This window comes from Microcaecilia unicolor, chromosome 9, assembly GCF_901765095.1.
Source record: "Microcaecilia unicolor chromosome 9, aMicUni1.1, whole genome shotgun sequence".
NCBI classification, from domain to species: domain Eukaryota; kingdom Metazoa; phylum Chordata; class Amphibia; order Gymnophiona; family Siphonopidae; genus Microcaecilia; species Microcaecilia unicolor.
Window position 1 is genome coordinate 78522603 of NC_044039.1, and position 15853 is coordinate 78538455.

The window sequence follows — 15853 nt, forward strand, 5'->3', positions numbered from 1 at the left end:
ATACAAAGGAATCCTGTTTAGAAGGAATGGATCTATGGAATCTTAGCGGACATTGGGTGGCGACACCGGTATTTGGAGAATAAAACTGGTGCAGGGCGGACTTCTATGGTCTGTGCCCTGAGAAAGGCAAGGACAAATTAAACTCGGATATACATATAAAGTATTACATACCATGTAAAATGAGTCTATCTTGTTGGGCAGACTGGATGGACCATTCAGATCTTTATCTGCCATCATTTACTATGTTAACTATTCTTTGAGTGAAAAAATATTTCCTCCTATTTGTTTTAAAAGTATTTTCATGTAATTTTATTGAGTGTTCCCTACTCTTTTTACTTTTTGAAAGAGTGAAAAATTGATTCACTTTTCTACACCTCTCAGGATTTTGTAGACCTCTATCATATCCCCCCGCTCAGCCATCTCTTTTATTTATTTGTTACATTTGTATCCCACATTTTCTCACCTATTTGTAGGCTCAATGTGGTTTACATAGTACTGGAGAGGCCTTTGCAGGGTCCGGTGTGAACAAATTCAAGGTGATGCTGTGGTAAGATAAAGTTCATGTGGCACAGCCACATTAGGGAATCGTAGAACGGAAGAGTTGTGTTATGTCCATTAAGTGCGTTAGTTTGGTTGTGTTGCAGAGGTTAGGCATTTAAGCTGGATCGGTAGGGTATGCCTTTTTAAACAGGTTAGTTTTTAGTGATTTCCGGAAGTTTAGGTGGTCATACGTCGGTACGTCGTTTTCAAGGCTTTTGGTAATGCTTTCCACAGTTGTGTGCTTATGTAGGAAAAACTAGATGCGTAAGTTGATTTGTATTTAAGTCCTTTGCAGCCTGGGTAGTGCAGATTTAGATAAGTTCGTGTTGATTTGGATGTATTTCTAATTGGTAAGTTGATCAAGTCTGTCATGTAACTCGGGGCTTCTCTGCAGATGATTTTGTGAACCAGGGTGCAGATTTTGAAGGTGATACGTTCTTTGATTGAGAATCAGTGTAGTTTTTCGCAGAGGGGTTTTGCACTTTCAAATCGCTTAGCTGCCGTGTTTTGAGCGTCTGAAGTTTCTTTAAGGTTTGTTCTTTACATCCCGCATAAATTCCATTGCAGTAGTCTAAGTGGCTTAGTACCCATTGATTGTATCAGGTTGCGAAATGTTTCCCTTGGGAAGAATTGCTTCACGCGTTTGAGTTTCCACATTGAGTGGAACATTTTCTTTGTTGTGGATGCCACTTGGCTCTCTAGTGTTAAGTTACGGTCCATTGTAACGCCGAGGATTTTCAAGCTGTCTGAGATAGGAAGGGTGTGATCTGGGGTGTTGATACTTGTGGGGGTGTCCACGCTGTGCTGGGATGAGAGGATGAGACAATGTGTTTTTTCTTTATTGAGTTTTAGTTGAAATGCATTTGCCCATGAATCCATGATGTTCAGGCTGAGCTTCATTTCGTTGGTGATTTCTGTTAGTTTGGTTTTGTAAGGAATGTATATTGTGACATCGTCTGCATATATGAAGGGGTTAAGGCCTTGGTTGGATAAGGACTTGGCAAGTGGGGTCATCATTAAGTTGAATAGGATTGGTGATAGCGGTGATCCTTATGGTACTCCACAATCTGCTTCCAAGCTGAAGAGCCCTAACCTCTTTAGCCTTTGCTTATATAGGAAGAGTTCCATTCCCTTTATCATTTTGATTGCTCTTTCTTCAAACCTTTTCTAATTCTGCTATATCTTTTTTGAGATCCGGCGAGCAGAATTGAATGCAATACTCAAGATGATATCATACCATAAAATGATACAGAGGCATTATAATTCTTGGTCTTATTTTGCATCCCTTTCCTAATAATTCCTAGCATCCTGTCCACATTATGAAGAGAAAATGAAGAGCATATCTACAGAAAAAATAATAGCCCCCCCCCCCCCCCCCCCCCCCCCCCCCCCGATATTCAGCGCTATTTAATCGGCCAAGAATGGCTCCTGGACAGTTAAATAGTATTTAGCTTGCTAACCACTAATATTCAGCTGGAGATAGCTGGTTATCTCCATTGAATATTCACAGTTAGAACTTAGCGACTAACCAGTTATATGGTGTGATATAGACGATTAGCGCTGATATTCAGTGCTGGGTTTAGCGGTTAAATAGGACCACATAAATAGCAGCCCTACCTTTAACCAGTAGGAACTTAACCGGTTCACACTGAATATCGGCTTAACCAGTTAAGTTCCGGCAGCCAAAAAAAAAAAAAGGATATTTAATGCAGGTCACCGGAGACAACCCAGCACTGAATATCCAGGGTCAGTGCAGACTGTGGCACTTGTGCAGGCCACCTCCCACCAGCTGAATATTGGCCCCAAAGTAAACTTGAGAAAACATAAACCTCATCTCAGAGCCTCATCTTTCTTCATGACCACTTTGCCTGTCCTCAACCAGTTTTCCGCAGTAGCATAGCTAGGTAGGGCGCAAGAGGAGCAACCAACACCAAATGGATTTCTGACAGTTCCGGTGCCTATTTTTCACATGGTCCGTTGTGCCTATGCAGTCTGCCTGCATGCGCACCTATTCAGTCCACTCTCCACTCCTCCCGATATTACAACCTGGCTATGCTTCTGGTTATCAGACCCTTCAAGAAAGATCCATCTTTATTTTAATGAAACCAATCAATTATATGATTCCAATTGGAGGCCATCCTAAAAACCCATGTAAAGGAAGTTTAATAATTCTCAGGGGGCTCTTGATCATGCTTTCTTAAATATCAGATTTGAACATTTTTATTCACTGAGATCAACTAATATCTTTCTAATGGAAATATTCTAATGGGCGTAGCTATCAACATGCGCTACCGTTAAGATGGGTTATTTTACTCATGTGATTTTAGCACAGATCCCATTTTAGTTACTAACAACTGGGGTTAACTATAAACTAGCCATTCTTAACGGTAGCCCACATTGATAAACTCCCCCCTAAGTTATGAATTTGGGTGAACGGACTTCTATACTACTTGTTCTCAGACATAAAATAGAGGAAACCCTTTATTAGAATTTAGTGCAACCTAAGATACATTGCACATATGCAATGCTCACTCTCACCTTCAGGGCGAGCTTTCGGCTTCTTTAAACCTCCGTCCTGCATCAGTTCAAAAGCAAAAGAAACATTGTGAACCTGAAAAAAAAACCATTTTAAAAGTCATTTAATAAATATTTTCTGAACAAAATAAAATTCAAATGGTAAAATAACAACAAAATGGTTGATTTCATGATTATTATGCTTAAACAATCAGCCCAAATACATATATCAATGAAGGTAGACATGTTTCTGGAAACATTTCATTTTGGACTTCTATATTTCTCCCATTATTATAAAGCAGCTGTATTAACATGAATATTTTGGAGAGAAAAAAAAAAAAAGAAAAATTCATTCAACCAACTGGTATAAAACCATTAAGATCTCTTTTATCTTTTTTCTATTTCATTTTTTAAAATATATATCAGTAATAAGAATGTCAGGATTATTACAGGTCCTTGGGTGCCACTTTACTAAGCTGTGTTCGGAGCTAATGCACACCTAACACAACTAAAAATGTTGTAATGCAGGACACGCTCAGGTATCCTAAAGTAACTTTGAAATGAGTGCACGCTAACTCCCTAATTCTATAAAAGGCCCCCAAAATCGCGCCTGCAAATTTGGGCACGCACTCAATTTATGCACATAACTTAATTGAACAAGCCAATTAGTGCCAATAATTGGCTTTATAACAAGCAATTATTGGTGCTAACTGAAATCAATTAACATCCATGCGAGTAAATTTAGGGTTATGATCCGCATCTAAATTTTACATGCATCCCCAAAAAACAGGGCATGGAAATGGAAGGGTCATGAGAGTTTTGGAGTGGACCATGGGTGTGAATTTGAGTTATGCATGCAATAATTTAATAAAGGGGTTCCACGCATAAATTTAGACGGGGGCATTAGCACCACATTTTCATTGCTGCAAACGGACATGCCTAAGTTTATGCATGCCCCTGCACTTAAGTGCTATTCTATAAACCACACCGCTGATTTTTTAGGTGCGATATATAGAATTCACTCCTCTGAGGTAAAAAATATTTTTGTTTTTTAAGGGGGTGTGTCAGGGGTGGAGAGTGGGCATTCTTTCGCTAACCAGTTAGCACATCCACATTACCACATGCTCACTTGTTAGCACATGGATACTGCATGAGCCCTTACTGCCTACAAATTAGGTGCTGCTCACATGGTAATTTTAAAAAATGGTCATGTGCTAACAGAAACATCAGCACAAAGCCATTAATACAAAAAATAGAAAATAGGTCATTTTATGGCCTCGGTAAAAATGGTCTTCGCGGATGGGAAAGATCTGCATAAGGGTGCACAAAGGCCTTTTTTGTAAAAGGACCCCTTCTTAAGGTATAGCCATTGCTGGGATGTATTTAAACAATAGTCAACACAAAAGTGCCCAGATTTATCACTAGACGTTTGTCACCAGTACTTTGGATCACAGAATATACTGTGACAACACCCTTAGGGCTCCTTTTTCAAAGCCATGCTACCAATTGTGGCACAGATGGGATGAAGACCATAGGAATTCAATGGGCTTTGCTCTATATTTGCTGTATAAGAATCGCTAGTGCAGCTTTGTAAAAGGAACCCTAAGTGTGACCTAGGAGAAAGGAGGTAAAAAGCAGGGTATGAATAAATAAATAAATAAAAACAATTTATTCTAAGAACATGCAAAATTATTATTATTTACAGGTCCTTTTACCAAGCTGTGGGAAAAATATTCAGCAGCTAACCATAGTTTAGTGGTTTAATTTAGCACAGCAATCTGTATAGATGGACAGAACACCCTCATTCTGCCCCAGCACTAAGGGCTGGATTCAGCATATGGTGCTCAAAATTCGGTGCCAAAATGACTGGTGTTAAATGGTATTCTATAATGGATGTTCTGGAATTGACGCCCTTTATAGAATAGCAGCACTGGGATCTGCGCTCAACATTAGGTGCAAGGAGTTACACCAAATGAAACCAGGTGTAAATCTCGGCATGCAAATTAAGCATGGATTCCCTCTATTCTATACTGCTCACATTTTAAGGGAACGACCCTGACCAGCCCATGCCCCTTCCATAGCCATGCCTCCTTTGCAGATCCACTCAGAAACAGACAGTATTCTAAAAATGGGTTCATGTGTTTGCATGCAGATCTGCCATTTCTGGCCCAATTTGGCGCCTTGCATCTGTTAGAATGTTTTCCCATGCCAAAAAAAATCAAAGCAGAAGTAGCAACTAATGTTTGGCACCATAGATAGAATTCCCCCATAAATCTATAAGTACTTTTGAATACTGACCTGAAAACATATTGAGAAAAAAATAGAAGGCTTATAGGGGTAAAAAGAGGTAGCAAAGCAGGAAGAAACAAGAAGAAATTCTGAGAGCTGCTGACTCAATGGGAGAATTAAAGTATGTGTGTTTCTTTCCCCTACAATTTATATCCTTTCCTAACTTATTTTAGTGCAGTCATTGCAGCAGTAGTCCTTGCTTGGGAGCCATGCACCAGGGCTCCTTCTGGAACACAAAATCATGGATCCGAAACCTGATGACTATCCCCCCAATTCTATATATGGCGCCCAGTGTGCCCAGGATGAATGCACAAATTGAGTAACGAGCCAGCCCTTAACTACCAATAATAGGGAACTAACAACCAATAACTGAGGTTAATTGGCACCACTTAGGATCTGCATGTGCACCTCGCTGCGTGCTATTCTATTTATTTATTTATTTATTTATTTACATATGCATTCTTGTATCCCAATATTATCCAAAAACAAGTTTTGCTTCAAAGTGGCTTACAATTTACATATAGGTGAAATTACAGTAATGTTTTACAGTTAGAAAGTAGGAGTGGACCATCGATAGCTTATGTAGTTAACTATAGAATTTTTTGAAAAGGTAGGTTTTTCAGTTCTTTCCTGAACTGAACATAGTTAGTAATGCTTCTTGTGGCCTTTGGTATTGAGTTCCATCATTTGGAACCCAGATAACTAAATCCGGCTGTGTAGATGGTTTTGTAAGTTGTGTTTCTGCAGTTGGGTAGGTGAAGAAGGAGGTAACCTCTAGTTCAATAAGGCATAGGGGGAGATTCTATATATGGCGCCTAGAAAATCTGCACAGGAAACATTTCCGCCTAAGAATATTCTATAACATTTACACGCTGTTTATATCATACACTTATCGACATCCATGCAACTATATTACGTCGTGAAGAATTACGCCAAGTAAAACCTGGTATAAATACTGGTGCCTAAACTAGGCGCAGAACAGGTATATTCAATAACCGTGTGTATAAATTTTCAGAATGCCCATGATCTGTCTATTCCATGCCCATGGCCATGCCCCCTTTTTGACAACATGCATTACAATTTATGCAGACTAAGTTATAGAATGTGCTTAGTGAGTTGTGCATGTAAGTTCTTATTAAAGCCGAGTAGTGCTGATAATTGCTTGTTAACATCCAATTAACAGCGCTGATTGGCTTGTTAACCAATTAGGTTAAGCACATTGTTATGGAATACGTTTGGATTTCCGCTCGGAAATCTAAGTGCGATATAAGGAATCAAGCGGATACTGCCTAGCTCTACTAGTGTGTAATTCAAAAGGGGGCATGACCATGGGCATGTCAGGTGCATTCCAAAAACGTTGCATGTGTAGTTGCAGAATACCAGCATTACACCTGGTTTCAGTGAGCTTAAGTCTGGTGCCTACAGTTAGGCGAGGGAATCGGCTCTAAGCGCTATTCTATAAAGGGTGTGCACTCTTTATAGAATAGAACTTAGTTGCTGATTTGTTTTCAGCTCCCATCTTCCTCCTTGTTTCCCAGGGGCTATGAATACTGCCTCCACAGCATCCTCGGAGAAGAAGACATGAGGGGAAAATCGATACCACGTCTTCCACTTGGTGGTATACTGCCACTGAACCACCAGGCCAGCCTTAAGATTCTACACCTCCTCAACCTGACCTTCAAACTGTGCTTCTCCACATAAAAAATAAGCAACAGCAGTTCAAAAGAGCTGAACAAAATGTTGGCTCATTTTAGTAGACTATGGGGAGTACTTGCTAATGTGCATTAAGGGAATAATGCACAATTTTAGCCTCTCAACACATGTTAAATAGCAAAAATGTGCATTAATTTGCTGTAACACAAATTATGTAGCCTATGATACCTTATAATAATGAGATGTAAATTGAATAACACAGCTTGTGTTGAAATTTGTAAGCTATATTATTCTAGGAAAAAACAATGGCAGCTCATAGCTGGCATTATTTTTCCTGCCTGGGAGCACTGGACCACCAGCAGGCGGCCCAATTCTCTCAGATGCCACCTTAAAGGGGCCAGCTCAGTAAATAAGATGTGTGGTCCCTTAGAAAAGGAATTAGAAAAGATTCAAACAAAAGCGACCAAAATGATAAAGGGAATGGAACTGCTCCCATATGAGGAAAGGCTAAAGAGGTTAGGGCTCTTCAGCTTGGAAAAGCGACGGCCGAGGGGGTATATGATTGAGCTTTATAAAATCCTGAGTGGTGTAGAACGGGTAAAAGTGAATCTATTTTTCACTCTTTCAAAAAGACAAGGAAATGCTTTTATTTTTTTCACCCAATGAATAGTTAAACTCTAGAACTAGAACTCACCATTGGAGGATGTGGTAATAGCGGTTAGCCTATCTGGGTTTAAAAAAGGTTTTGACGAGTTCCTGGAGGAAACGTCAATAGTCTGTTATTGAGATGGACATGGGGGAAGCCACTTTTTGCCCCGGGATTAGTAGCATGGAATGTTGCTACTAATTGGGCTTCTACCAGGTACTTGTGACCTGGATTGGCCACTGTTGGAAGCAGGATACTGGGATAGATGGACCTTTGGTCAGATCCAATATGGCTATTCTTATGTTCTTAAGATGCATTGGTTTAGATGGGTTCATCCCCTGCCCCCACCCGGACCACCCCATATGACACTCCCCCTTCAGTAATCATTGGTGACCCAGGAGTCCCAGGGTAGAAATGATCCCCAGCTGATTCACTGGGTGGGGACAACAAGGAGGTGAGGGAAAGGCTTGAACACTTCTAAACTATAGATAATGAATCTTTGGGAAGGTGGGGGTATCTTCAGGGTATCTTTACGGGGGGAGGGGACTCTCAACGGTGCCTCATTTATACTGTTCCGGCCCTTTTATAAGAGGCTCCCTGGAAGTATTGTGCCACAGATTAGCAGCCAAATTTTCTTGAGGACAGAATACTGCAGCTTTAGAGTTGATCATAAGTTGCATTATTCCTTTACCAGGGGAGTCAATAAGCTGCAGTATTGCATTATCCCAGGTTAGTGACTCCTGCGGTAAACTAAGCTAAGTAAAATGCTGTATTTTACTGCAGCTTAACAACAATTCCCCAGATTCTATATAGCGCAACTTAAGTTGACACGCAAATACAGTTGTATTCTGTATTTGTACACACAACTTAGTTAACAAGTCAATTAGTGCCAATAGTTGCTACTTAAGCAATTATTGACACTAATTGGCATTAATTTGAATTTACATGCAGAACTGTCTAAGTGTATTCTATAACGGGATGCAAATAAATTCTAAGTCACATAGTTGAAAAGGAGGTTTGAAATGTGCATTTCTAATATCTATGCGTGTGGTTACAGAATACACCCAGTCCAAGCGTAATTTAGGCATCAGCATTTACACAAGTTTTAAATTGGTTTAACTGCCTGTGACTAAATTTAGTCCCACGGACCGGCACTTGGTGTATTCTATAAACCGCGTGGAACTTTAGGCTTATTATATAAAGCATGCCTAAATTTATAGAATACGCCTAGACGTATTTTGTTTCGGTGCCGATTTTTTAGGCGTGATATTGTAAAGAGTATGTAGGCAGCTCTGGGGAACAGAAAGAAAGGAGGAGAGCAAGAAACTACAACTCCCCGCATGCCTCAGGGGAACCCGGGGCTAAGCAAGAATACCCCCGTTACAGGCAGGCATTTCCCAAGAAAGAACTAGAAACAAGGAACTACAACTCCCAGCATGCCCAAAGGGAACTTGGGGATAAGAGAAACTGTGTGCATTCCCATGAGTCACCAGAGGAGGGCCGCAGGGGAAGGAGTAAGGCTGATTCTCCAACCTGGTGGAAGAGGTGGTGGAACAAGTGGGTGGAGAAAGAAGGGACTCCAAAGAACTTTAATGAAGAAAGGGTGAACAGCTGGGAGAAGGGCGGGGTGAAGAGAATATGGATTGGGCTCCTGAGGAGAGAGGAGGAGAGAGTGAGCCTTGCCCTATGGAGTTGACTGAACCAGAGAACACCCTGGAAGAGCCGATGGACTTTTCAGCTCTGGCTCAGCGAAAGCCAAGGAGGTAGCGGGGCCAAGCCGGGTCAAGCGGGAGGAGGTCAGGTAGGAGTATGACTGACCAAGAGGGTGGGACCCTAGGCTTTGAGCCCGCGCAAAGCCTTGAACTGTGTGTGCTTTGAAAGCCTAGCTGGACTGAGCTGTGTTTTAAAGCTTGGCTAAAATTGAACTGTGCTTTGAAAGCCTAGCTGGGCTGAGCTGTGGTTTAAAGCTTGGCTAAAATTGAACTGTGCTTTGAAAGCCTAGCTGGACTGAGCTGTGTTTTAAAGCTTGGCTAAAATTGAACTGTGCTTTGAAAGCCTAGCTGGACTGAGCTGTGTTTTAAAGCTTGGCTAAAATTGAACTGTGCTTTGAAAGCCTATCTGGACTGTGCTGTGTGTTTTTTTTCTTTTTACCGCTCCTCTCCAGGGGACCGGGAGAGAAAGCAGCGGTTGAAGCCTGCACGGTGTAGAAGGAGGGACGACCCTCCGATTCAATAAAAAGCTTCCTTAGTTTTGGTTTTTTGAGGAAAAGGGGAGCCATACAGGAGTGTGTTTTTTTGTTTGGTTTTTTTTTTTTGAAGAGCTGCAACCCAGGAGAAAGAGGATCCACTTTACAATTGGTGTCAGGAGTGGGATCGCTTTGCGGACCTGTCGCTCGAGGAGGCCAGGACCAGCCAGACAGAAAAGCCCGACGGAGGGGCCAACGCTGAGAAAGGCGCAGACCCGTCTGGGGTTCCGGTAAGCGGGGCCTAGATTGGGGGAAATAAAGGGATCCTAGTAAAAGGGGAAAAATAAGTAGTGAAACCGCACTTGGAGGTGTCCTCTGTTTTTTTTTTTCCCCCCCAGGAGTCGCTGTTCCGGAGCAGGGATGGACCCCAAGGAGATCTTCACTTGGATGACGATGCAGTTCCAGAAACAGCAAGAACTGACAGCAAAGATGGTGGAGGACTCCTTGACTGCTGCACGAGAGCAGCAACAACCGGTGCTGAATATGCTCCAGGACTTTTTTCAGAGGGGGATCAATGCTCCAAGGGACGCTGGAGTCGGAACTACCGGACAGGGGCCCGGAGGAGGCGGTGCGGTAGGACCTTTATCCCTGAACTCACTTACATGGGGAAAGTTGTCTGAGCAGGATAATGTAGATGATTTCCTGACCGCATTCGAGAGGGTGGCGGTGGCCGCGGGATGGCCACAAGAGCAGTGGGCCATGCGGTTAGTGCCTTCCTTATCTGGGGAGGCTCTCGGAGCCTTTAGAGACTTGGCTCCTGGGGACGCTGCCAAACTATGGGAGGTTGAGAGAGGCCATAAAGACCGGTATGGACTGAGTACCCAGGCTTATAGGCGTAAGTTTCGGTCCACTAAATGGGAAAAGGGGGAAACCCCTAAAGCGGTGGCCACTAGATTGATGGACTTGGTAAAAAAATGGTTGGAACCGGATCGACACACCGGAGAGATTCTTCAGGAATTGGTAGTGGAGCAATTCCTGCAGGGCCTTCCCAGGGAGATTAGGGCAGGATTGGTCCAAAGGGGCTGTAAGACGGTCGAGGCCGTGACAGCCGGGTTGGAGTGTTACTTAGAAGCTCAACATTGGGGAGGACCCTACCTGGAGGAGGGGAAGTCCCGACCTCAGGGAGGCGGGGGTCTAAAAAGTTCCTGCTTTAAGACAGATCCCCAGGGAGGGAAGCCCGATTACAGCTGGGGGGGTAAGAAGCCAGTAGTGCCCGCAGGCCCTGAAAAAAAAAGCTACCTCCTGTGAAGGGAAGATGTGTTACAAGTGCGGGAAGGTTGGGCACTTCAGGAAGGATTGCCCAGGTCGAGAGGGATGGACCTCGCAGGTTGCCCAAGGGTTTAGGCCTCGGTATACTGCTAAGGTGGAGGTTGAGGGTTTACCGATTGTAGCCATGTTAGACTCCGGGGCAGACCAGTCCATGATCTCTAGGAGGTTATGGGAACAAATAAGAAAGAGGAGGATAGGAGGTAAGGATACCTATGAGGGAGCAGTGGCTATTCAATGTATACATGGGGCCAGTACTCGTTATACCCTCCATAGGGTTCACGTGAAGGGGCCCACAGGGGAGATAGAGATAGCCATGGCCGTTCTGCCCAGGCTGCCACAGGAGATGATTTTAGGAAGGGACTGGCCCCCCTTTACCGGGTGTATTAGTGAAAAAAGAGTGTTGGTCACTACCCGCTCTCAGGCTCGGCGAGACCCTGAGGCTGAGGAAGAGGGAATAGGAGGTATTTTTCCTTTTCAAGGGGAGGTCTTAGGGGAGCCGGGAAAAGAGAGAAAGGGGAAAGCTTTGAAAAAAAGGAGCAGAGGGGCAGACGGGAGGCATTGGAGCAGGCAAAAAAAGAAAGTTATCTGCCAGTGGCCCCGAAAGAATTGAGGGAACAGTTTCCCCAGTTTCATAGGGAGCAGGCAACAGACCCTACTTTAGAATATGCCTGGGAAAGGGCACGCCAGGGGGAGGGCCGGGAGGCCCCTGGTTTCATGATAGAAGGGGACATTCTGTATCGCAGGGTACCCAATTGGGAGAACTCGGAAGCTGGGAGACAGTTAGTGGTCCCCCAGGCTTTTCGTCCCCTAGTAGTAAGGCTCGCTCATGATCACCCTTTGGGGGGGCATAAGGGCTCCCAGGCTACCCTGACTCAGATATTGGGGCGGTTTTATTGGCCCGGAGTTTATGGGGAGGTGGAGAGGTATTGCAAGTCCTGTCCCAACTGTCAGAAGGTGGCGGACCGGCTACCCCCTAAGGCACCTTTAAAGCCCCTTTCTAGGGTGGAACAACCAGGGAGGAGAATAGCCATGGATATTATAGGCCCAGTAACAAAATCTCAGAGAGGCTTCCTCTATGTTTTAGTGGTTATGGATATGGCCACTAGGTACCCCTGGGCCATACCTTTGAGAAGCATATCAGCGAAGGTCATTGCCAGGGAGCTGATAAACATTTTTTGTGAGCTGGGATTCCCCCAGGAAGTTTTGACAGACAGGGGGTCCAACTTTATGTCAAGTACCTTAAGGCAAGTGTGGGAGGCTTTTGGGATACAACATATCCGTACAGCGGCCTACCATCCTCAAACTAATGGGATGGTGGAACGTTTTAATAGAACTTTAAAGGGTATGTTAAAAAAAGCGTTAGGCGAGGATAGGACAGGTTGGGACCAACTGTTGCCCTTTGTGCTATATGCCTACAGGGAGAAGGTGCAAGACTCATTAGGAGTTGCGCCTTATGAATTGATGTTTGGACGGAGGCCCAGGGGAATTTTAGATATTTTACAGGAACACTGGGTACCCACGGACACCTCCGATCAGTCAGTGGTCGAATACCTACAGGATCTGAGGGCCAGATTAGATAAATTACAGGAATATTCCCAGGATAGGCTTGAACAGAGCCAAAATCGGCAAAAGGAATATTATGATAAGGGTACTCGTGAGAGGGAGTTTGTAGTAGGAGATAGGGTCCTTATCCTAATCTCGGAGGATCCTCATAAGTTTGCCTCTAGGTGGAAGGGTCCCTGGGTGGTGAAGAAGAGACTAGGGCCTCTCACGTATGAGGTAGCGAACGAGAAGGGACGGGTCCAAACCTTCCATGTTAACCTGATGAAACCCTGGATAGCAAGGGTAGGCTTTCAGACCAGGGGGGAGGAAAAGGAGGGAGAGGAATTGGGACCGCAAATAAGAGATATTTTCAAGCCAGGGGAACCAGGGGTTAATCCCCGGTTATCACAGGTACAAAAAAAAGAGATAGGAAGGCTCCTAAAAGGATTTGGAGATGTGTTGACGGCCTGCCCTGGGAATACTCACCTAGTGGAGCACGACATTATAACAGAAAAGGGTAAAGTAGTTCGGCAAAAGCCATATCGGCTGTCCCCCATGAAAAGGAGGGAGGTGATAAAACAGGTCCAGGAAATGTTAGACTTCGGGGTGATCGAAGAGTCAAATAGCCCCTGGTCAAGCCCAGTGGTGTTAGTACCAAAACCCGAAGGGGAGTGGAGATTCTGCATAGATTTCCGCCAGCTTAATAATATCTCTCAAGTAGATGCATATCCTATGCCCTATATGGAGGAGCTGGTGGACAGGCTAGGATCTGCACAATATCTCACCACCCTGGACTTGACAAAAGGGTACTGGCAGATTCCCCTTACGTCAGGGGCGCAAGCTAAGACCGCCTTTAGTACGCCCATAGGCCTGTACCAGTTCAAAAGATTGCCCTTTGGCCTTAATTCAGCAGCTGCAAGCTGCCAGAGATTGCTGGACAGGGTTCTCCGACCACATCAGGCATATGCCGCCGCCTACATGGATGATGTGGTAATACATAGTGGAGACTGGAACACCCATTTAAACCAGGTAGAGGCAGTGCTGCAGGCTTTTAGGGATGCAGGTCTCACCCTGAACCCAAAAAAATGTTATTTTGCGCAGTACCGGGTGAAGTATTTGGGGTATAATGTGGGAAGGTCCGGCCCTTATTGAATAAGGTTAAAAGCATCCAAGAGTTTCCCAGACCAACCACCAAGAAACAATTGCGTAGATTCCTGGGGATGGTAGGGTATTACCGCAGGTTCATCCCTCATTTTTCCGCAATGGCCACTCCCTTAACTGACATGCTGAGAGGGAAGAAGCCGGACCACTTGAGGTGGGGAACGGAGGAGTTGAGGGCATTTGAACAGATGCAGAGGGCCCTGTGCCAGGAACCTGTACTGAAGGCAGTTGATTTTGAAAAGCCCTTTGTCCTTCAAACAGATGCTTCGGGGAGGGGGTTAGGAGCAGTGCTATCCCAAGAGCATGAAGGGGAGGAACACCCGGTGCTCTACTTGAGCCGTAAGCTCCTGCCTCATGAGGAGCATTACTCCACCATAGAAAAGGAGTGTTTGGCCATACGATGGGCCGTGCAGGAGTGTAGTGTATATTTAGAAGGGAGAAAATTTAAGCTGGTAACGGACCATGCTCCCTTGAAATGGCTGAGTCTGATGAAGAATAATAATGGGAGACTAATGCGCTGGTACCTAGCGTTACAGCCTTTCCAATATTCCGTGGAGCATCGCCCCGGGCGATGTTTAGGAAATGTTGATGCCCTGTCCCGGGTAGAGGAGGAGAATGAGAAAGAATGGGGGGATAGAAGTTTAAGGGGGGGGGGGTATGTAAAGAGTATGTAGGCAGCTCTGGGGAACAGAAAGAAAGGAGGAGAGCAAGAAACTACAACTCCCCGCATGCCTCAGGGGAACCCGGGGCTAAGCAAGAATACCCCCGTTACAGGCAGGCATTTCCCAAGAAAGAACTAGAAACAAGGAACTACAACTCCCAGCATGCCCAAAGGGAACTTGGGGATAAGAGAAACTGTGTGCATTCCCATGAGTCACCAGAGGAAGGCCGCAGGGGAAGGAGTAAGGCTGATTCTCCAACCTGGTGGAAGAGGTGGTGGAACAAGTGGATGGAGAAAGAAGGGACTCCAAAGAACTTTAATGAAGAAAAGGGTGAACAGCTGGGAGAAGGGCGGGGTGAAGAGAATATGGATTGGGCTCCTGAGGAGAGAGGAGGAGAGAGTGAGCCTTGCCCTATGGAGTTGACTGAACCAGAGAACACCCTGGAAGAGCCGATGGACTTTTCAGCTCTGGCTCAGCGAAAGCCAAGGAGGTAGCGGGGCCAAGCCGGGTCAAGCGGGAGGAGGTCAGGTAGGAGTATGACTGACCAAGAGGGTGGGACCCTAGGCTTTGAGCCCGCGCAAAGCCTTGAACTGTGTGTGCTTTGAAAGCCTAGCTGGACTGAGCTGTGTTTTAAAGCTTGGCTAAAATTGAACTGTGCTTTGAAAGCCTAGCTGGACTGAGCTGTGAATTAAAGCTTGGCTAAAATTGAACTGTGCTTTGAAAGCCTAGCTGGGCTGAGCTGTGTTTTAAAGCTTGGCTAAAATTGAACTGTGCTTTGAAAGCCTAGCTGGACTGTGCTGTGTGGTTTTTTTTCTTTTTACCGCTCCTCTCCAGGGGACCGGGAGAGAAAGCAGCGGTTGAAGCCTGCACGGTGTAGTTTGAGGGACGACCCTCCGATTCAATAAAAAGCTTCCTTAGTTTTGGTTTTTTGAGGAAAAGGGGAGCCATACAGGAGTGTGTTTTTTTTGTTTGAAGAGCTGCAACCCAGGAGAAAGAGGATCCACTTTACAATATATAGAATCTAGTCCAATATGGGGAAGAAGTTGACAGCTCTCTCCCTTTAAACACACCACACATTAGATAGATAGATAGATAGATAGATAGATAGATAGATAGATAGATAGATAGATAGATAGATAGATAGATAGATAGATAGATAGATAGATAGATAGATAGATAGATAGATAGATAGATAGATAGATAGAATGTGCATGGAAAACACTTTTGAGTTTGTTTTTTGGATAATTTTGTTTACACCCTGGACTAAACCAGGATATCATAATATGGCTTTGTATACACAACCGCAATAAATTTAAATAATTGTAAAGCTTG

General features: G+C 44.3%; 1 protein-coding gene across 1 annotated transcript in view; it reads right to left on the reverse strand.

The window, feature by feature from the left end:
- The window catches only part of PARVB (parvin beta), a 318556-nt gene that overhangs the window by 58964 nt on the left and 243739 nt on the right, over positions 1 to 15853 (reverse strand). The window contains 1 exon segment of the mRNA XM_030214982.1: positions 3079 to 3151. Within this exon segment, the coding sequence (XP_030070842.1) occupies positions 3079 to 3151 (73 nt within the window).